The sequence below is a fragment of the Python bivittatus genome, unplaced genomic scaffold (genome assembly GCF_059951505.1).
Source record: "Python bivittatus isolate LINGU-HERP-01145 unplaced genomic scaffold, Pbiv_v1 ctg000090_np1212, whole genome shotgun sequence".
NCBI lineage: Eukaryota > Metazoa > Chordata > Lepidosauria > Squamata > Pythonidae > Python > Python bivittatus.
The window spans coordinates 6,075,382-6,096,417 of record NW_028277046.1 but is presented as its reverse complement, the minus strand read 5'-3'; the positions used below and the strand labels follow the sequence as shown (position 1 = coordinate 6,096,417).

Genomic DNA, 21,036 nt, shown 5'->3' with positions numbered 1-21,036 from the left:
GACGCAGAAGGTTCCTGCACTCTCCTGGGCACGACTTGGGAGGGCGCGTGAGGATGGCGAAGGGAAGACACATCCCGTGGGCGCAAAGTCCCTCCCTGGAACCCACTGCTGCAAAACGGGAGGCTGGGGAAGGCAGGAGGGGCGATGCTCCTGTGCCTCCTTGGGGCATCAGGTAGGCCCCAGTGGGACCTGCTCCGATACGTAGAGAGAGGCAACTCAGAATACGCCTCGGGGTACAGAGGCAAGGGCCCTCGCAGCTCAGAAGGGCTACAGGCCAACGTGCACGCGTGTGTGTGGGGGGGCACAACCTTCCATTCCTGTGATCCTAAAGACGCGTCCCAGGAAAGATATTGACCCTCAGCCACAGGCAGAATCTAGGCAGAGAAGGACAAGCCTCCTCCTCCTCCTCCTCCTCCTCCAGGAGCCCAAGCGCCCTGCAGCTGCTGAAACCGGAGCCCCCGAGGGAACAAGTGTCTTCCCCGCTAAGACTCGCTTCCGGCCAAGATTCCAGGGAGCCTGGAGGGGCGCCAAATGGGAACTGGAGCAAGTGCGTGCAGGGGAGGAAGGGGAAAGGGTCCTGGGAGCGGCCCGAGGGGTCTGCTCCGCAGGCCGCCTTGCACCTCTCTGGCTCCACACTCACCTGGCAGTGCCACCGAGATGGGGGGAGGCGGGGTTTGGGCTGAAAGCAAATTCAGAGTTAGCGGCACCAGTGGGGGGCACTCCCTTCTCCCTCCGGCCCCCGTCTCCCAGCCCCTCCGTCCGAGTCGATTTGCGGCTTCACCTGTTCCCAGTCGCCGGAACTGGAATCCCTGCGTGGACGTCTCGTAGGCGGCGATGGACCTGCTGTCCACGATGGAGAAAAGCATCGCGCGGATCTGCTCTTCATTCGTGTTCCCCTCGGAGCCCACGTCCAGCTCCACGAAGACGCAGCCTTCGATCTCCCTGCGGGGTGGGGCGGAAGGCACCGTCGATCCCAGGACCCAGAGGCAAAGCGCAGGCGTGTTTCTGATTAAGCCACACGCTAAAGGGGAGAAAACGCATCTCTCCCCGCAGCACCGTGACGGCCCCGCAAGGACCCAGAGCGTTTTGAACGTCCAGGTTGCTGGTTCTCACTGCCACCGGTGGAAAACACAGGTGCCCATTCTTCCAAAGGGTGAACTGTTTTCCACAGACTGCCCGGAACTAACCCCCCCCCCCGCCCTTTGCAAGTGTGAATTTCTCCCTGTGACCGTCTTTTGAAAAGGAAGCGGGTTCAAATTCTGCCCCACAGCACCCCAGACTCACTTGATAAATACCACGCTGACCGACTGCTCGCCAGGGATCTTGTTGTACTCAGACTCCAGCTGAAGAGAGGGGAAAAAGTGTTCAGAGACCCCCTGACCCACCACTTTGCCCAGTAGCTTTTGGACTTAGGTGGCATCTCTGGTTGGGCAGGGGGGAAGATGGGATCTCTCCCCGCGATCCTCAGGGATTTCACGCCAAGGGATCCCAGCTCTGAGTTTCCACCTCGTTTCCAGAACCGCTTGCTCGAAGGGTTTGCAAGGCAGCCGAGACTCCCGAGAGGGGGTAAGGTTCGGAATTGGGTCGGGTGCATCTGAGCCAGGCACCTCTCTCGGGCTGGCCTACCTCACAAGGTTGCGGTAAGGATAAAACGGAGCAAGGGGGAGGAAGGGCCAGACCCGCTGCCTTTTGCTCCTGATAGAGAATAGAGTTCCCCGCAAACGAGGGGCGGCTTTTGCCAAGAAACCCACAGAACCTGCCCCAGAGAGCGGGCAGAAACGCTGCCGCCGAGGAAGGGCGCTCACCGTGTCCACCACCGCTTCGGACACCTCCTGGAAGGCCTCTGAGTTGACATCTTCCAGGCGGGGGCTGTACTCGATGGAATGGGTGAAGTTCACCAGGGCCCGGAAGTAGACTGCAAAGGAAAGGGGCCGGGGCTGGTGTGAGACGGGCCTGGGCCGCCCACCCGCCGCGGGGGTGCTGTCCCCTCTGCTTTGCTCTCATCCCCTCCCTCACCAGGGCAGGTCGTGGACCCGAACCCCCAGCCTGGGAGGGCCGCCTTGACGCATCGACGTGCCGGCGAGGAAGGAATGCAACCACGCTTAGGGGTCAGCGTGAACCCACACACGGCCAGCTGCTCGCCCAGCCCTCTTGCTTGCTTCCTGCGTGCAGGGCTGAAAGCTCGAAGGAGAGGGAGGCCACTGCCCTGAAGCCCGAGGCGCTGAGCAGATGTTTGAGAGGGGTTTCCCAGGGGAAAGGCTGGACGACACCCAGAGCCGCCGGGCGCCTGTCCCGGAGACCCTCTCCTTCTTGGAGGCGAGGGCACGCGCGCCAGGCACGGGAAGGGGCTGATGTCAACGTCGCGGGGTCTTCCGCTCTCCCACCCCCGGCTTTCACAAGGGCAGGCTGCCGAGCGCCCCGGCCAGCAGCGGATTCCAGGCCCAGCTGCGGAGCCTGACGGCCAGCAGACAAGCCTGATCTTTGCTCCAGGGACGGGGTGGGGGGCGGCCGCAGTCCAGCCTGTGTCAGGTGCTGGCCGCGGCAGCCTTGGACCGGGAGTCACTGCCACTGCCGGCTCCAAGGAGGAACGGCTTCTGCCGCGCGGCCACATCCTTCGGGGCTTTCTGTTTCAAAGAACGCATGGGTCGTCTGGGGTCACGTACCGATCTCGCCCCCCTTCAAGAGGGGAGGAGAGAGGCTGGACACCGAGGAAGGAGACTCCTGGGGGGGGGCAGCGAAGCTTTCCACCTGGGGAGAGCCACGAAAGGGCAACCCGGCTGACCCCTGCGGTCCCCTGGGTGTCCAGATCCAGGACGGGCAGGAAGGCACCGCGGAGAGGCCCTTGGCCAAGGGCCGGGGCCAACCTCCCTCGGCCTGGACGGCTGCCATTCCCAGTTCGCGCTGGGCAAAAATACCACAGACGCCTTCCAGGGGCCAGGCACATCTTGGCCACCTCCCACCCTCACGTGCTTGGATTCCAGGGTGCCCACCCTTCTCCAGCGCAGCCCATTCACACAAGGGGGGCTTGTTGTTCAGCCCTCATAATGGCCCCATTCAGAGCTCGGCTGCCTACGGTGCCCCCGTGACTTGGCCGAGCCACTCAAGGGCCCCACCCGCCTGCAGAGTCACCCTGAAAGAATGCGCCTTGCCCCTGCCCTGACACGGGGGGCTCCCTGCCGCTTCCTGCCCGCAAATTGTCCTGCAGGGCGCTTGGGAACGGGCCAGGCATGCCCCAGATCGTGTCTCCTGCCTGCCGCGCACCCCTGGGATGAGCGACGTAGCTTTTGGAGGAAAACACGTCCCCTGATCACATGCAGAGTGCCGCTCCCTGTGCACGCAGCTGCGATTAGGAGGAAGGCTGTGAATTCCTTTGGGGCTCAGGAGAAAGGGGCCCCCTTATTCGGCCATTTCCCACAAGCTCTGCCTAGGGTGAGATGGCTGCAGTGCTCCTCACCCGGGGGTGTGGGAGCACATCTGGGCTGCCAGATGTGGCCTCGGGGTGGGGGGAAGATGCAGCCCCAGCTACCAGCCCAGGAGAGAGGCCGCAGCATTGCAAAACAGGCATGCAGGGTGAGTCAGCCCCAGCGGTGGGGGGGAGAGGGCACGGCCCCCCGAGTCCAGAGGCGGGGAAGGGAAGCGAGGGAGGCTGGCCGAGGGACCGCTGGGGAGAGGCCCTCCCCACACCGGTCCTTCTGCACGGTGCATGAAGCAGCGCTGGAGTTTTACCTCCTTTTAAGGCGCCCTGGCGCCCGGGAGGTGGGGAGCTGGACGGCTGCTTGCACCGAAGAAGAACAATAATGCGGGAAGGGCTCCCCGGCTGAGTCAGCTTCCCCGGCCTGTCCCTGGAGGTCCGGGACACTGGGGGGGTGGGGGATTTCTCCTGAATCACAGGAAACTCAAGCTCCCGGCCCCTTCCTTCTGACCCCCAAAAGACCCAGGCATTCTGGGGACGCCCAGTTCTTCCCTCTGCCCTCGGAGCCCCTTCACGATAATAGATCAATAAAATAAGCCTGTGCTTATAAATCACAACCGAGCACTCGTCCCACGCAAGGCCAGAGACCACCGCGCTTTTTCGACGCCCCGGGCCAGCTGCTGGGGGGGAGGGGGTCAGCCCCTGACCACCGAAGCGGCCGTGAGACCCGGGCTGAAGGGGGCCGGCCCGTCTCTCCCGGGCAAGGGCCGGGCGCCTTTCCTGCCCCAGCTGGCAGGGCCCCTGCCCAGGGGCGAGGGGTCCTGCAGCGGCTTGCAGCCCTGAACTGATCTCCCCAACCCGGCGGGGCTCGGCTCGGGCTCCTCCAGCCCCCACGCGGCCAGGGAGGAGCAGCCACTTACTGAGAGGAGACTCATCGTCCGGCTCGGGGGCAGCCAGATTTGCCGGAGCAGGGGGCCCCACAGGAGGGGGAAGAGGAGGAGGAGGAGATGGAAGGTCTGCAGAGGAGAGAAAGGAGAGAAGGAAAGGGCGAAAGGAAGCCGAGGAAGAAACATCTGGGTCTGGAGATCCAGGTGAAGATGCAAGGACAGAGGTGGGGGGCAAAACGCGCACGCGGCTGTCACTAGCCCACCCCGGTTGCAGGACCTCTTCTTGCGTGTCCCGGGGTCCACCACGCCCAAAGAAGGAGAACCCTCGCCCTCCCTCCCACCTCGGGAACTCCCTGGCCCTTCCCAACAAGCAAAAGCCACGGGGCTCTCTGCCGGTAGCCCCGGCTTCCAGGCCTGACCCACGGACGCCTGGGAGAATGGCCGGGCGGAGGTTTCTCAAGGTCAGGAACAAAGGGATGGGGAGAGAGGAGCGTCCCCGGATCGGGCGTGGACTGCTCTCGTACACACACGCACGCACGTGTGTCGGCAGGCCCTGGCTGTTCAAGCCTAGCTGCATCTGTTGAACTGCTGCACCAGCTGTCCCGGGGAAAACAAGAGAGGCCTGCGGGGCAGTGGGGCTTCTCGGGAGCCAGGACCCCAGGCTGCGTTTCGCTGGGAAAGGGTGCACGGCCTGGCCCTGCTTTCTGGAGCTTTGTCCAAAGCAAGTGGGCCGGGAGGATTCCCCGGGGCAAAGGAACTAGCACGCACACGAACACACACACACACGCCCTGACACACGCACATCTGTTGGGCTCGATCCACTCGGCCGGGCCTGGCGGAGGAAAGAGAAGCAGCGAGTGAAAACAAGGTGGGCGGGAAGGGGTTCGACAGAGGACAAGGACGCCAGAAAAGGGCCACGCTCTGGACCCCGCCGGGTAGCCGGTTTTGCGCTGGGCAGCCGGACCCCTGCCCCACCCAGCAAACTTTCCCACCGCCTGCCTCGAACGCAGCAATGGGACCTGGAGGCCCTGCGCCGGGGACCCTAAACCCAGAAGAAGCAAATCAGATCGTGGCCGACTTCCCAGCACCGGGAAGGCCCTCAAAGAATGAGGAAGACGTCCCTTCTTCCCACACCAGAAGGCGATTCCTGGCAAGAAGGAAGTGGAAGCCATCTGCGAGAACGCTTGGAGAAGAGGCAGGATCGGGCCCCCGGGGACCTGCTCCAGACAGCCGGGCCGCAGCCCTTCCAACCCTCCCCCGGACAATCTGCTGCTTGGGTCGCCGCTGCCAGAGGCTCCTCCGCATGGACCGGCTTGGCCCCTGCCCCCAAGGCGCAGCGGACCCGGGACCGGCCGTTCCAGCCGTGCCCCTCTGCTGCCAACGCGGGGCTCAGAAAGTCGGGGCAGGAACACTCTCCCTTACGCCAGGCGGCCTCGTCAAGAAGAGCGGCTGCCTCCGAGCGGGGCTTCGAGGGTGGGGAGGGCTGCAGAGGCCCCTCTGGTCAGCACCCCTCCTGTCTCTGAGCAAGACCTAGCCCGCCTCCCCACTCAGCCCCCCGCTCTCTAAGCCACCAGCCCAGGTGGCACTCACCTGTAGAGGGGAGAGGCTGGGCAGAGGTGACGATCTGATCCAGGGAGACGGCCCCGCTGCCGTTCTCCCCACTCCCGTGCTCATCTGCAACAACCAGAGAGTCAGCCTGCAGCAAGAGCACCAGGGGGCCCCAAGGGACTCCCTCCTGCGAGCCCCCTCTTTTGGGGTCAGGGAAGGTCCGGCCCCCACTCCCGCTCACCTCCAGAGGGGCCTCCGGCCATGAGGTCCTCATCGTCAAAGGTGCTGTCGTAGCCCTTCCGGAGCCAGTGCGTGCTCTCGGGCTCTGTGTCTTCCGGGAACGAGGCCTCGTCCAGTCGGCTGGAGGCCTGGGCCACCTGCAGAAGGAAGCAGGAGAGTTGGCGGGGGGCCATCTTGCAGCCCGGTCTCGCCCCCTGCCCACATCTCGACTGCCGCTGAAGCCTGGGAACTCCGGCCTCTTCCCTCCCACGATGCCAGCATCCTGCAAGATGCTGAGCCGAGGCCAAAGCTCCCTACCCCGGCACGAGGCGCAACCCCACGGGGCTGGTTTAGGGGGCTGAGCCACGGCCGGAGGTGCCACACAGGGAGAAGGCCTCCCCGCCTGGAAAAACAGCATCAAAGGAATTCCAGCCACTTCACTGCATCCGAGAGAGCCAGAATTGGCAGGCTGCAAAGAGGCGTGGCACAAACAGGGCAAGGTGAGAGTCCTCGGAGCTGCTCTGGGGTGGAAGGGCAGACGCTGGGACTACCTCAAGGGCTCTCAGGAGGGAACGAAGGAATGTGATTCGAAGCAGCGAGAGAGGCCTGGCGGGAAGACGCTGCCCAACCATCCGATCTTCGGATTCTCCCGCAATGTGCGTGCAGACGCCGCAAACCGAGACCAGAAATTCTCCCCACTGGCCCCAGAGAACAGCCCCCCCTGTGCCAAACCTCTATTTCTTCCTCAAAAACCACAAAGCCAAGGGTAGGAGATGCCCCTGATCCATCCCAGATGAGTTTTGCCCTTCCCCAGGACGTCCTGCAGAGTTTATCCCGGGACTTGAGATGTCTCTGTCACAGGCCGGAGCAGATGGCACAAATTTAGGTGCTCTAAATGTCATTTCCCATCCCAGGAGGAAAAAAAGACAGGCCTGGTCTTGGGGATGCCCATGGCCACGCTGGCACGGCTACAATGGGGAGCGAAACGGTCTCCCAACCACCACCTGGGTTCTCTTCCTTGCAAACCTGGAGTTCCCCTGCTGGCGCTGACCTCCCACGGGCACCTCTGCAAATGCAGGGAAGGACACACCGCCCCAAAGTGGCCGAAAGGGGCAGAATTGGTCAGTAGACTGGACTCTTCCCTCTTGCGCAACAGGCACTCAGTTCCCCCCCAGCTCTGCAAGGGAAGGCCGCCGGGCAAACCTCTTTCCGCCCCCTGGACGTCTGAGGGCAGTTTACCCTCTGCTTTGCTCCCTCCCGATACAGCGGGGGCCAAGTGAGGACAAACCCTCTGTACGCCTGGCACAGCGGCCTCCAGGCTATAAAGACTCCCCGCCGGTCCTTTTCGCTTGCTGCAAGGCCGCTGGGCTGCTTCTGCTAGAGCAAACTTAGCATTCCCGTGGCACGCTGATTTGGGGAGTCGCTGCAGGAAGGTCCATCTTTGGCTGAACCGGAGAATACGGATCCCTCCCCTCTGCTGTTAATCACTTCTAAAAAGCAGGCTTCTAGCCCCTCCTGAGGAGCACCTGATCAGGTCTCCCGGTGCTTGAGAAAGCACCCAGGGAGCCCTGTGCACCAAGCCAGGGTCCTCTGTTTTCCAGAGAGGGGCTCTTGCGAGGGGCTCCCTCCAGGAAGGGCGTGCCAGCCTCTGCCCACTGGCAACCAGGTCAACCCATCTGAGCGAATGTCTGTGCAAACCCATGGGTTGCAGAGAAGGCAGGTCACGACTAGAGAGCAATGCAGGCAGGGGTGAGTTCAGGCTGAGCGCGCAGCCGAGCGGCTGGAGAGGGCTGCCCGGCCAGACGGCCCCCGTCTGTGCCAGCAGGAAAACTCTCCTCGACTTGGCCCCTTCCCTCCCTCCCGCCTCGCGGCCGCAACCCCTCCTGACCACAGCCCACGGCTGCCACTCCAGGGGAAGCAGCAGCGTGTCACTGCAGGGGAGCGTGGCGGTGAGCTCACCGCGCCCACGCCAGGGCCCAACACAGAAATCCTCGCGTAGGAAGGCCGATCTGAGCGAGCAGCTGGCCACCGCCACCTCGCAGAAACACCGTTTCCGGTTTGAAAGGAGGCAGGGGCCAAGAGGCTGCGGCGCCTCTCCTGCTCTCACTGCTTAGGAATTCGGGGCAGACTTCCCCTAGCACTGGAGGTTCTCACGGTCCTCCTGGCCACTTCGCCCAGTTTCCGCTTAAAAGTCCTCCCGTGGCCAGAAACTCCATTCATCTGCTTCAGGACGATGCTGGCCTGCCGGCCCTAAAATCAGCGCTGGCTGGGGGATGATGGGCGTTGTAGAACAACCCGTTTTGGAGGGGTCCCTGAACCTGGAAAGAGGGGCTCTTCTGGCCTCTGGGTAAGGGGAGGAGGGCTCCCTCCGAAGCCACAGGCCTCCTTGGCAGAAGGCAGACCCCTCCATTTGCCCCCTGCACAGCAAGTGGAGGAGGAATTCGGTATTGCTGGGTCTGTCTGCCTGGGTTTCCCTCAGCTGGTGGGGCACAGCTGGGCCTGGGCACCCAGGCAGGGCCCGGAGATGGGAAAGGGTTGAAGGGTTGGCCTCCCCTCCTGCGCATGTGTCCACAACGGCTGGGAAGGCTCCCCATCGGCCAGTGGGTCCAGGGAGAGGCATGTTGACCATCCCAACTGGGTTACCGGAGGATCCCGCTACGCCCCCCCAGCCTCTAGCTTGCTACCCTGAATGGAGACTGGCGTGCAAAGGGCCAGGAGGGCGGAAGGTCCCCCCAGGCATCCGGCACCCCTTTGCGCTCTCCCCTCTGGGCAGCAGGAGGAGAGGGCGGGGAGGCTCTGGGCACCACCAGAGAATCAGAGATTCAACATCAGGGCTTTCCGCCTGCCCGTTTGGGGCAGGGAAGCTGACGGTCCCGATCCCAAGTTGGGGTTTTTCAGGAGCTCCCTGGGGCCTCAGCCTCCACCTGCCCCACTCCTCAGGGGGACCCCAGGGGAGAAAGACCAGCCAGTCCCAAAACTGGGCAGTGGGCTGCCCAGGGCTACAGACCGGGACAGGAATTCGCCAAAGCAGCATTTTCCTGTGCAAACACGGCCAGGCGCATTACTGCAGGCTGGCCGGGCTGGGGACAAAGGACTGAACGGCCAGCATAAAAGGGGATTTAACTGGCCGGGCCAGCCCTTTGTGAAAGGAAGAGGGGAAACAGGAGCTGACGGACCATGGGGCCTGGGAGGGCCAGCGGGGCACCGTGCCAGCCTGCCGGCATCTGCCTTGGCGCTCACGGCCCTGCCAGACCGACACTCTTCTCAGCTGGCCAGTCAGTGGCCTTGGCCCAGCCAGGAGGGCGGGCACAAGTGTTGCCAGCTGGGCGATGGCACCGGTGGAGGAAGACGCCCCACAGGAGGGGATGTCAACCTGCTTGGGGGAGAGGAGGAAGATCTCTGCAAAGCCAAGAGAGAAGCGGGTGCCTAGCGCTGCCCGAAAGAGGTCATCTCGGAAGTCACTCAGCGCACCACACAAGCGAAGTTCCAAGTGTGCGAGAGCCTTCCTGGAAAGGAGGGGCTCCTAATGCCTGGGAAGGCGAAGGCCACCGTGGGCGGCTGCGCCCCTGCTTCGCCTGCCAGACCCTCAGCTTCTCCAGGTGGGGCCAGGAAAGACCCAGCCTCAAATGCTGCGGCCACTCGGCGCTGACCGCTGTGGGTTCGAGGGCATGAGAGGTGGACCGGACAGGCCTCCCACTCTCCCGAGGGGGCTTCGAGCCCCCCTCAAGCCAGGGAGGGCCTAGAAGTGGAGCCCAGGGGATTCTCTCCCCTGCTTGGCCCCCCTGGGGGTGGAACAATTCTGGCACCCCCCCAAAAAACACACGCACACAGCCAAGGGCCCTTCCTCCATTGCAAAGATCTTTCCACTTCTCAGCCAGCCTTGGTCTTCCAGTTGCCCCCAAAAAACAAGGGAAACTAAACTGGAGGCTGCTCGCCCACCAACACCCCCAAGCAGAGAAGCAGCAGTAACAACGCCCCCCCCCCCATCCAGGCTACAGCAAGAAACCCCGTTAGCCTGTAATCCTCGCTGGCGGGAGCAGACCGGCGCTGGAACTGGTTCTGGAATTGTTTATAGCCCCCTTGGCATCCCCAGCCGGGCCTGGCCGGAAAGAAAACACCCCCCTCCCTCTCTTCTCCCCCCCCCACGCCACTTGCACCTGTCACCCGAGCAAGGGCTGGATGGAAAGCAGGGTCTATTTCAGACAAAGCCTTCGGCCGTGCAGCTGAACAGCTCAGGAAAAAATAGTCCTCTGGGTCACCATGGGGAGGTGGGAGGGGGAGCTGATCCTCGTCTCCTTGCACACACCCAGAGGTGCCCACCTGTTCCCTGGGGAAGGAGAGCCCAGCTGCCAATCAAACCTTTGGCCACTCAGGTCAACGCCGCTGCCAGGCCCTGGTACGGGGTTCGGCAAACCCCCCAGGAAAGGGCCATATCACCCAGAGGACAAAGGGGCCACAGCAGAGCAGTTCAGCATCACAGCTCTGTTTGTTCCTGGGTCCTGGGCAGACACAGCCCTGGAAGGTGGTAAAATAAACTCGCTCTGAAGGAGCTTATGGTGGGGTTCATCCAAGTTACTCCGCTTTCTGAGCGCCCCAGTACACGGCATCATAAAACCAGTCCAGCGGATTCAGTTTGCAGAAGATGCCAGCCCCCCAAACGAGCGAACGAACTAAGGGTGGCCTTCACCAAGCTGCACAAGTTACGTGAACGCGGGTGGCTGGTGTTCCGATGACCTGCAGATTTGGGGAAGCTGGGCAGGATGGAGAGGTGCCTGGGAGGTGCGTTGGGGGTGGGGAGGCAGGGGGCCTCTTTCCTCCCCCCGTCCGAAGCAGCGTCTCCCCGCCCGACCTGCCTAGCGCCCAGCGCAGCTTTCAGGATGCTGACGGTCAACCTGCCCCTCGCGGCCAGAACCGAGGCAGCTTCCTGAGTCAACGTCTGGCTGGAAATTCCTGCCCTGTGAGAGCCCCGATGTGAAAAAGGGAATGCCAGCCCCTTTTGGCACAGGGTACAAAGGGAGGAGCGGGTGAAGGCGCTGCAGCAGGCAGAAGCAGCAGCTGGGGGGGCAGGGAAACAGGTACGGGACTTCTCCACTGGGCAACACCTCCCACAGCTGGCAGGGACACAGCAGGGCACGGGGTGAGCGCACGCACGCACGCACGCCCTCCTCCTCGGCCTCCCTCCCTGCCACCAGGAAAGATGGCGTTCCCTGCTGACTTGGGAGCTGGTCTATGCTCTGTTTGGGGAAGGGGGTCCCAAATCAGAAGCAAGCAGATGGCAAGATGGGAACTGGGATCCTGAAGTCAGGAACGGGGCACCCTTGGAGCCACACCCCAGCTGCAGGGATTTGGGGGTGCCGCGACCCGCCATTCCCCTCGATTGGGACGGCCGCGCAAGCAAAGGACACCCTTTTCGGAGAAAGCCAAACCCCAGTCCCAAACCCCCTCCCGTCCGCAGCTCCAGCCTTACCCCTCTTCCCACCCACACTTAGGAAAGCGAAGCTGCACCCCCCCAAACAATGGCCATCTCTTCCCGCAACACCGGGCCGCTATTTAAAGACCCCGGTGGCCTTGACAGGTTTCCTGAAATTGTCCTGCGAGAGGAGAAACCTTGCGCAAACATGTCCGGCCGCCTCCAAGCTCCCAGTTCCTTCCTCCGAGTCTCTCCAGAGCTTTCCGTCCCTGCTCCCAAATGTGTCCCAAAGGAGAACGCCAAGCTTTGGCCGTGGGAAGGAAAGGACCGCGCAGCTTTGACCGTCGCAGGGCCTCCCCGTCAGGGGCGAGCAGGGCCTTTTTGGAGGTGGCCCCCCAGGCCCATTTAGACAAGCAGGAAAGAGCAGCCAGGTCCTTGGGGGGGGGATCCGATGGGGCAAAGAAGCAGGGCGAGAGACGTTTTAACAACAAGCGAGTAAGACTGCCCCCATACCCTTGCCCCCGCCCCCCCAGCTGTATTTTCTGATGGTGAGTAACATTCCCCTTCCATTTAAAATTAAGAGGCAGGAGTTTTAGAGATGGGTTTGGAGGCACATGAAAGAAGGGAGCACCTTTTCCACCTTTTTCGAAACCCCAGCTGCAATCCGTGCCTCCTATGGAGGCGCTTCAGCTCCCGCCCCACATTTCACCCTCCTTTTGCCCAGTCCCCCCGCCCCCGCCAGCCGCTGAACCACTCACAGGCTTCCTGCCTTCAGAAAGCCCCTGCCAGCAGTGAGCCCTCGAGCCCGCGGACCAAAAGCCACGTGCTTCCTCCTCTGACACTTCCAAGGGACCCTGTGCAGGAAGGGGAGGAAAGGAGTGGCTGGGGGGCACCATCAATCTCCTGCCGCTCCAGAGTAAACACCGCAGTTTAATCAAGGAGGAAGACCCCTCCCCAGAGCCCCCTAAATAATGTCACTTGTGCCAAAGGGGGAGGAGAAGGAAGGAAGGAAGGAAGGGGGCTGGCTGGAGCCTCCAGGAGGAAGGAGTCTCTTGTCAGGACTCTCCTGGGAAGGGCGCCGGCCGATGCTCGGGTTGCTCCAAAAAGCCACCCAGGAGCTTGGAAACTCTGTTCTCCCTGCCCCGATACCCGGATCTCAGGGACTCCGGATCTTCTCACAGACACACGAAGCGCTTCACACCGTGGCTTCACACCTGGAAACTTCTGTAGGGTGCAAAAAAGACCAGGGAGTGGAGGCATGAACTTCTGGCTCGGGGAGGCCACATTCACGATTCAGCCAACTATTTAGGAGTTAACGGAAAAAATGGACGTGCTTCAGTCGTGTTATGGATCAAGGTTTAGCAAAATACAAGCTTCTAGTCCTCAGGGTCATTAAATGTGCAGGCCTAGGTGTAGCTCAGGAACGCCAACAGGATGAGAATCATGATATATTCACTGACCAGTAACTTCTCAAATTTTCCATGCTTCATTTAAAGACCAAACCAAGACACAGGTACGGAAAAAAATCACGATTCGGTTCTTTTGCACTAAAGAGAAAACGGACGTGGTATGCACTGTTTCCTTTTGCACACGGAAGGGCTGGGAACGGATTACCTATTTCAGATTACACCGCAGCACGGATTTTAAACGGACCCTTTCATCCCCTGCTGCCTATCGGTGAGCGCCAAGGCCACTTGCCTCTTCCCCCCCCAAAAAAGGGGGAGAGAGTCGCCCTTTGGAAGTCTTCCCTCTAATTATCTGCCTCCCGAAAGTCGGATTCCCGTCCCTCGGTGTACAAACATCATGTTTGGCCTTCAAAATAGATCCCTTCGCTTCTAGGGCTGAGTCTGGAGCTCCAAAGGTTGCTAAAACAAACAGAAAAGCATTTTTCTCCCCCCCCCCGCAAAGAGGCTACCTCCCGGTCCCCAGCCCCCTAAGGCCACCTTAGGCACAGGCGAAAACACCAGCCGGGCGTCCCCAAATCTGGGCCCCCTTTGGCCACGTGCTGGGCCACTTCCTCCCCGCTGTTCCCACATTGCCGGTCACTCTTTCCATGGGGTCGGTCCTCTTATCGCTTTCCACAGGCTGCGATAGGGCTGGGCGTCCTTGGCAAGCCCCAGTGTTTCTTTCCCCCCAGACTCCCAAAGGGAGGAAGCAGAAGGGGGGAAAGGAGAGGATGGGCTGTCCGTAGCAGAAAGGAGGGTCCGGCTGGGTCGGACCACGGTGGGACAGCTATCTGGCCAAAGGCTCCGGCAGAGCTCTGAGTGACCAAGGGAGACCACCGCTGCCCCCCACCCCCCCAGTAGCCATTTAGGCATCAAGACGAGGGCAGCGCACCGAGGCCCCAGAGGTGCTGGGGTGGCAGGTCCCAGAATCCTCCAGCCGCCCAGGGACTCTGGGAATCCCAGCTGCCCCTGCTCAGTCAGGTTGGGGGCTGACCCTGGAAATCAGGGACTCCATCTGGAGCTGCTGCCCTTCCAGCCAACCAAGAAGTCATTTTTATTTATATAGGCGCACGCGTATAAATATATTTATTTGAAAACGTACAAACAAGCCAATGAGAAGATATCACTTTCTAGGGCGCCAAAAATACACCCGTGGCAGCCGAGATGGCGGCAGTGGGCCCGTTTGAGCAAGACACCCTTCGTGCCCCGTGCCAACCGCACAGCCCTTGTCAGGTGGGCAAGCGAGGCCCGAATGCCCCACAAGGACACCCCACAGAGAACGCAACGGCCGGGCCAGTTTTAGCCGCGGTGCGCTGGCCCGGCTGCGGCCGGTGAGGCTCGCCCAGTGCCCAGCCAAAACCTCTGGAGGGCAGCTGGGGGGCTCCGTCCTCCCACAGACTCTGAAGCCACCTCTGGGGATTGCCCCCCACCCCGTGGCCTCTGCAGAAACAGAAAGGGAGGCACCAGAACAGCCCCGACGATGCCAAGACCTGGGAGTCCAAAGCAGGGCCTGGCCGGGGGGCCGAGGAACACAGCGCAGATATCTTTAGCCCAGCCTCCTTTGCTCCGGCGGGTCAGGTTACGGCCCCCATTGCTGCCCCGGCTCTTCCGCGGGTTCTCCCCTCCACCCCGGCCCTCTCGCTGCTTCTCTCACCGAGCGAGAGGCCTTGCAAATCGGAGCAAGCAGGGGTGGGCAGGAATTCAGGGCAGAACCACCCTTTCCCTAAGGTCTCCAACTCCAGTTGTGGCTCAGACATGCACACTACCCACATCTGTTGGTCATGGGGGAGGGTGGAAACACTGTGGCCTGCTCCAAGCAGGACCCCCCGCAAGATTCATGTTACTGGAAGGGCCCCCCCCTCACCAGCTGCCTGGCACCTCTTCTGCTAAACCAGCGTGCCGTTAGCCAAATGACGGGTTTTTTGCACCCAGAAGAAACGGGCGCTGGCCCCAGCTGCAGAGCTGGATCTGAGCTCCAGGGAACCCTGAGCCCTTCCCTCCAAGGAAAGAGGCCGTGGCTCGGGACCTGGGGCCCCACCAGCTGGCCCCGACCGCTGAGAGATGCTTGTGGCAGAGAATTCTGGGAGTTGAAGTCCACACAACTGGAGAGCCCAGGGGTGCGGAAGGCCCAGCTTCTTTTTGAAGCGGCAAACCTCCCCGGTTTTCCTCTCGAGAGGGCACTCCGGCTCCCTCCCATCGCTGCCCCGAAGGCAGCGTCCCAGAGGGAATTTTCCAGGATTTCGATGAGCCTCGTCCTCAGGTGGGGGACCTGCAAGGACAGCCCACGAGAGGATGCTGAGCTCTGAGGCTCAGCAGCCCCAGCCAGGGGAGGGACCCTGGAAATGGCAGGGCGCACCCCAGAGCAGGAGAGCAGACCTGGGTGGAGGGCACTTCGGGGCAGGGCTCCGTCCCCAGAGGCAGCCTTGTGGTGACGAGGGGAGGCAAGGGGATTTCCACAATCAGACCTCAGCCCGCCTTCATGGGGGTCCCCTTGCACACCCTTCAACCCTTCTGCCCCCCGCCCCGGCCTCCGTGCCACACAGGGAGCCATCTCTCTTTTTTGTTCTGCCTCCTTGGGCCTGGAAACGGGGTGGGAGGAGGGGCAGCATTTATTTTTATTTCTTTACATCACAAGCAGAAGAGCCGATCTTCCCGCGGGACCTGCATGGTTTCAGCTCCGTCTGCAGAGTAGCTCTGCCCGACGGGGCACCTATTTCTGCAACCAGCGGCTGCCAGGATGGGGCTTGGGCGAGAGAGGCAAGAGCGCGCGGAGTCCCTGGGCCGTCCCTCCTGCCCCCATCGGCCTGCGCGCCTCTCGGATCCCTTTCTCGCCAGCGTTTGTTCCGTGACGCGCTGACGAATGGGAGTTTCCAAAACAAAAGAATCAGGCCACGAAACTAACGGGAACTCCGGGGGCCACCCTTCCGGCCTCAAGATGCCCCAAGGCCTCCCCTTGTCCAGGAGCTCTTGGGCACAACATTTAAGCCAAGATGAGTTGCAGAGTTATCCCTGACGCCAACACAACCCTGATGCCAGTCAAGGGGGAACTGTGGCCTCCATATGGGGCTCAACTACAACTCCCAGCTTGCTCGCCTGGGCAAAGGAAGTGGAAGGGCGACAAGGGCCCTGCTCTTGCCCTAGATAGCAGATGGGTCCTGCTCCTCCTCCTCCTCCAATCACCCCCCAATGAGACAAGACCTTCGCTCTGAGTCGCCAAGGGCTCTGCCCACACGCGCAGTCCACAGGCACCTGCCCGCAGTATGGGCAAGGCGGCTCTGTCGCCCGGCACAGGTTTGCTTTGCAGCCTCCTTCCCGCCCTCCTTCCCCACAGGAGCAGCAGCCCAGAGGCTTCCTGGAGGCCAGGCGTGGCTGGCGCCTTAGGGCACCCGTGGAGGAACAGATCCCTTGGGGAGAGCAGGGAAGGAGCGTCCGCGAGCAACACCCTGGACGGAGGCCTGCCCCGCACTGGGCTTGGAGGAGCCCTTCCCCAGGCACCCTTTTCCAGCGAGGAGCAGGCAGCCCCCCCGAGATCTGAGCAAAGGGGCAGCCTCCGTGGGGCAGGGAGACTATTAATACCAAGGCCAGCTATTTCCTGCCTGCTTCAGACACAGGACGTGAGACCATGAAGGGGTTTCCTGCCTGGCGGTACCAACCCCAGGCCCCGTCTGGCAGGGGGGTCGGGTTCAAGCGAGGCGAGGGCCCCCAGGCCCAAGGCAGTGCCCCCGGCTGCCAAGGGGAAATGGCTGTGCCTCTGCTATCAGGAGATGCCAACAGCCCAGCCATGTCCATTCTCCTCCTTTCTCCTTCCTGGGCAAAGGGCCAGCGCTAAAAGTTCAGCCAAGAGCAGGCAAGACAGAATTTGGCACCCAGAAGCCGCCGTGCAACATTTGGGCAGGATGCCCACTGACCCCAGTTGCAACATGTCTGCTGAGATGAGGGAGAAGGGAGTGACGGGGAACACACCAGGCCAGCCTTGGGGGGCAGAACCAAAGCCATTCGGCAGGGGGGCTAACTTCTCCGCGGCCAGTGAAAGGGCTTGCTAGCCATCAACCGGAGGGCCACACAGAGCCAAGGAACACGCTGCAGGGCAAAGGGGGCTTGCCTTCAATACAGAGACTCAGGCAGAAGGGCGGCAGAAACCCTCAAGGAGAGAAAGCTCACTTGCAAACTCCAGCTTCAAGATACTTCATTAAGGCATTTCCACGCTTCCCTTCATTAAGTCAGGTCCTAGGAATGTACACACCAAACAAAATATAGGAGAAGGTTTAAGCTGAGGCCGAGAAGACGGTAAAGGAACAGCTAGGCTCTGGGGGACACAGAACCCCCTCTTCCGCACGTACTTCAGACATGGCTGTGTACAAACTCTCTCACTCAAGCACAGAGAGAGAGAGACAGATTTTAAGTCCTGCAGGCGTTGCACGGGGGTGGGAGGGAGGAAACCCCAGTGCATGGAGGGTACAGTTAAAACATTCTTTGGGGGGACACCGTTGGTCTGAAATATGAGTCCAAGGACTAGGGAGAGAAGGTTTCCTTAAGTAACTTGAAGAACGGTTAATTGCTAACACGTGAGTTTCCAAGGACTTCGGGAGATGGAACAGCTGTCCAAGGAAGGCGATGCACCCTCCACAGATGCTCCGAAGCTCTCGGGCAGAAAGCAGGCCTGCCCGTGCCCGTGCCTGCACCCAAGCCGCCGGCCTCGTCTCCTTGACCCTCAGACCGACTCTGAATAGATTCGCTCAGCTCCGGCTATTCTCTGCTCCAGCTTCTGGTCCAAATGTGGGTACATTCCTCTCCCAAGTCTCAGTGCCTAATTTATCCTTCTGAGCACACTCAAAAATAGCAGCCACCACCGCAGGGAAAGATTGAGGGGATGGGGGAAGGAAGGCGTCCCCCCCAACACACAATACCGCCATGGAAAGAGGGCGTCTTCCAAGGATTCAAGCACCCAGCCTGCAGGCTTCCAATGCCCACGGGGCGATGCCACTTTGGGACGAGCTATTACTGCCTTCTCCAGCCTGAAGCCCTCGCAGCAAATGCACTGGACTGGCTAGGGATGAGGGGCAGGGAAGTCCAACTCCTCTGGAGATGGGGAGGGCTGGTTAACAGCACCAGAAATCCTGCAACAGCATGACGACAACCCTGGAAAGCTGGAAAGAGACTCTCCAAACAGAGGGGGACAGCCGGTGGGTGCATCAGGTGGTGGGGCTGATCCACACGTGTGGGCGAGGGGCCAGGCCCCCCCTTTGCAGCACAGAAAGCCCCAAGCCAGACCGCGCTGCAACTCAGCAGGCTGGGTGCAAAGCTGGATCCGCCCGGAGCCCTCTGATGCAGCCTGGGGAGGATCCCTCGGTTCAGGCCAGCCAGGGCAGTCTCCCTTGCCACCCCGTCCCTGTTGCGAGGCTGCCTGCAGCCCTGCCTCCCTCCCCCAGCCCCTCCGCATCATTGGCACTGCTGCCGCGGTCCCACCCCCTCCAACCTGCTTATCAAGCATTCCTCGCATGCTCTTTGCCCTCTTTGCAGTGGGGGGGAGTAAAAAGGCCTCCCCAGATTAACCCTTCGCATCTAAACAACACACCCAGAAAAAGGAGGGGAAGGCGTGCTCTGCCAGCAGCCCCACCCAAAGGAGTGTGCTCCAAAGCAGCAGCGCGAACGCATGGGGAGAAAGGCCGTCCTCAGAGGACCTCGCCTCGGAGACCACCCGTTCCCAGCGCCCGTCTGGCGAGCGGAAGCTCTCTTTTGCAGAGAGGGAACAAGAACTTGGGCCTATCTGCTCTGGGCTAGAAGGGAAAGGGGCATGGATCGGCCTGTGGCCATTTGTGGGTAGGGCATTACATCCCAGGTCAGCGAGGACTATGCTTTCTCAGCAGCCAAGCAGATGGAAACACCCCTCGCCCATTTCTCCAGCCTCCTGACATGCCCGTGGAAGGCACATCCCTCATGTATGCCTGTTTCAAGCCCCCAAAGCTGATGACAGCCCACCCGAAGAACAGCCCAAGCAACACAGAAACGTTGTGTGGACGATAATAAGGACAAGACATTGGTAGCAAACACCTCGCCTGGACGCCTTGGAGTGCCACGGCACGTGGCCAGGCAGAGGACCGGGAGGCAGCCAAGTCACAGACAGGTGCCTGTTTTCCTTCCTACGGGCGTGTGGCTCAAATACCCCGAGTGGTCAGGAATTCCCCAAAGGTGTGGTAGGCCAGAAACCAGACTCCTTTTTGTACTAGTGCCGTAAAATAATCAAAGTGGGCGCGCTGACCATAAGAGAAAAACCTTTCTAGAGCAGTTAAAGGCAAAACACACGCGTGGCCTGCAAACTGGGCTTTAAGAAGGTGAATCAAATCCAAACTCAACCCGCCGATCCAGAAAAGGGTTCCCTCCACCCGTTTAACCCCTTTTCTGGATTAACCCATCTTCTGGATCAGCACAACACGCTGCATCGAAGCTGACCCCACGGACTGGGCTGAGATGGTACGCTAACCCACAACAGGCTGGACCACTGGGTTGAACCTAACCCAGCTTAACCTGTTGAGTGAATGCCCTATTCTCCTGCCCAGGGAAGCCACCGACAGCCTCCCAGCAAGCTTTTCCTGGCATTACGCTATGCCCTGGGGCGGGCGGTGTGTGGTGTCTGCGGCTGTTCGTGCCATCTTTCACTGCCATCCTTCCCTCCCGAGCACTGGATGCCCGGAAGAGGAGGCTGCATGGACCAGCTGGAGAACAAGGCCAAGCCAGGCTGTGCCGGGGGAGCAGGCTGGGCACGAGAACCTAGCGCCCTGACATCTGCTTGGCAAATGGGGGCCAGTCCTTGCCACTTGCACGGGAGTGCCCAGAGCTCCTTCCATGCCAACCGGAGCCAGGCCCGCAGCCCCTGCCTGCTCCAGCCAGGCTGTCCACAAGGGTGCAGCCAGGCAGGCGGCTGCCCGCCAGGAATGCGCCCTCGAAGCAAGACTGCCCGGCCCGGGAGGGACAGGGAGGCCGTAGGAGCACCCCCCCCGGCCAAAAGTCAGGCACAAGGGCGCCCATTGTTCGAGGCCCGGGCGAGGAGCGGGCAGGGCCGGAGAGCCGCCTGTGTGGGCGGGAGGAGGCTGCCCACCTTGGAGCAGAGACCGGCGGGCAGCCTCGTCGCTCGAGCAGAAGAGGGAGAGCAACGGCGCCTGGCCCGGCAAGGCGAGGGGCTGCCCGCCAGTCCCCAAGGAGAGCGCGAAGAGCCGCGAGCCTCTCGGGCCGGGCGCAGACCGACTCTCCCGGAGGAAATCGCGCCCTGCGGCAGCGCCCGCCGCGCCAAGTCCCGCCGTGTGGCTGCGCAGGAGCCTCCGGAAGCGGGAAAGGCGGAGCGCCTCGCCTCGCCCCGCGGGCTGCGCCGGCAGCTGCTCGGCTTTCCCCCGGCGCGCCCTTCTCGCCCTGCAGGGCAGCGATTTGCCCCGGCCGGATGCGCCGGGAGTCCCGCGCAAAGCAGCCCGGCCGCCCGGCCGGCCGGCGAGCAGAAGGAGGCACCTCTGGCCAGCGCGCCGCGTCCCGGACTCCGGCCCCGCGAGACGTGGCGAGGCCGGGCCTGGGCTGAGCCAAGTCCGGGCGGGCAGCCCAGTGCCCGGCGCCGCGCCACGAATAGACGCCGCCGCCGCCGCCGCCGCCGCCGCCGCGTTCAAACTTAGACGCCCGGCGGCGCCCGACCCGCCCAGCGCGCAAGCCCCGGGCGCCCTCCGCGCCACAGCCCTGCCCCACTTACGCTCAGAAACACGGCGGCGGAGACGGCCGCGATCAGCGCCCAGCAGCGGGGGCGCGCGGTCCCGGCACAGCCGCGGCGGAGCGCCCGAGCCCCCGCGGCTCCCATCGCCGGAGGGAGGCGAGACGGGGGGAATGGGGGGCGGGCAGCGGGTCTCGCAAGCGGCGCGGCTCGGCTGGGCTCCTGCGCCTCGGCGCGCCTTCGCCTCCCGGACCTTGACGCCGCCCCGGCTCGCCGCTCGCGCATCGGCCGCCTTCCTGCCTCGCTCGGGCGCCCGCTGCTCCGCGCGGCGAAAGGGCGAGCCCGCGCCAGTCCCAGCAAAACTTTTTTCCCGGGACTCCCCGCCCCGCCAGGCGGCCCCGCCCGCAACCCCAGCGGCTCCGTCGGCG

The 21,036-nt window shown here is 62.3% G+C and overlaps 1 protein-coding gene across 23 annotated transcripts in view; it reads right to left on the bottom strand.

Moving 5' to 3' along the window:
* Positions 1-20,979, bottom strand: part of HSPG2 (heparan sulfate proteoglycan 2) — a 63,950-nt gene extending 42,971 nt beyond the window's left edge. For 6 of the 23 annotated variants that reach the window (XM_088136884.1, XM_088136886.1, XM_088136888.1 and 3 more), the window contains exons 1-8: positions 20,651-20,979; positions 6,089-6,224; positions 5,890-5,973; positions 4,333-4,428; positions 1,806-1,915; positions 1,285-1,343; positions 782-942; positions 641-679 (exon numbers count right to left, since the gene is read on the bottom strand). In XM_088136884.1, the coding sequence (XP_087993010.1) occupies positions 641-679; positions 782-942; positions 1,285-1,343; positions 1,806-1,915; positions 4,333-4,428; positions 5,890-5,973; positions 6,089-6,224; positions 20,651-20,893 (928 nt within the window). In that variant the 5' untranslated portion in view covers positions 20,894-20,979. The remainder of the gene's footprint in view (positions 1-640; positions 680-781; positions 943-1,284; positions 1,344-1,805; positions 1,916-4,332; positions 4,429-5,889; positions 5,974-6,088; positions 6,225-20,650) is intronic. The other 17 variants (XM_088136890.1, XM_088136893.1, XM_088136904.1 and 14 more) reach the window with 9 other exon arrangements.
* Between the last annotated feature and the right edge of the window lie 57 nt (positions 20,980-21,036).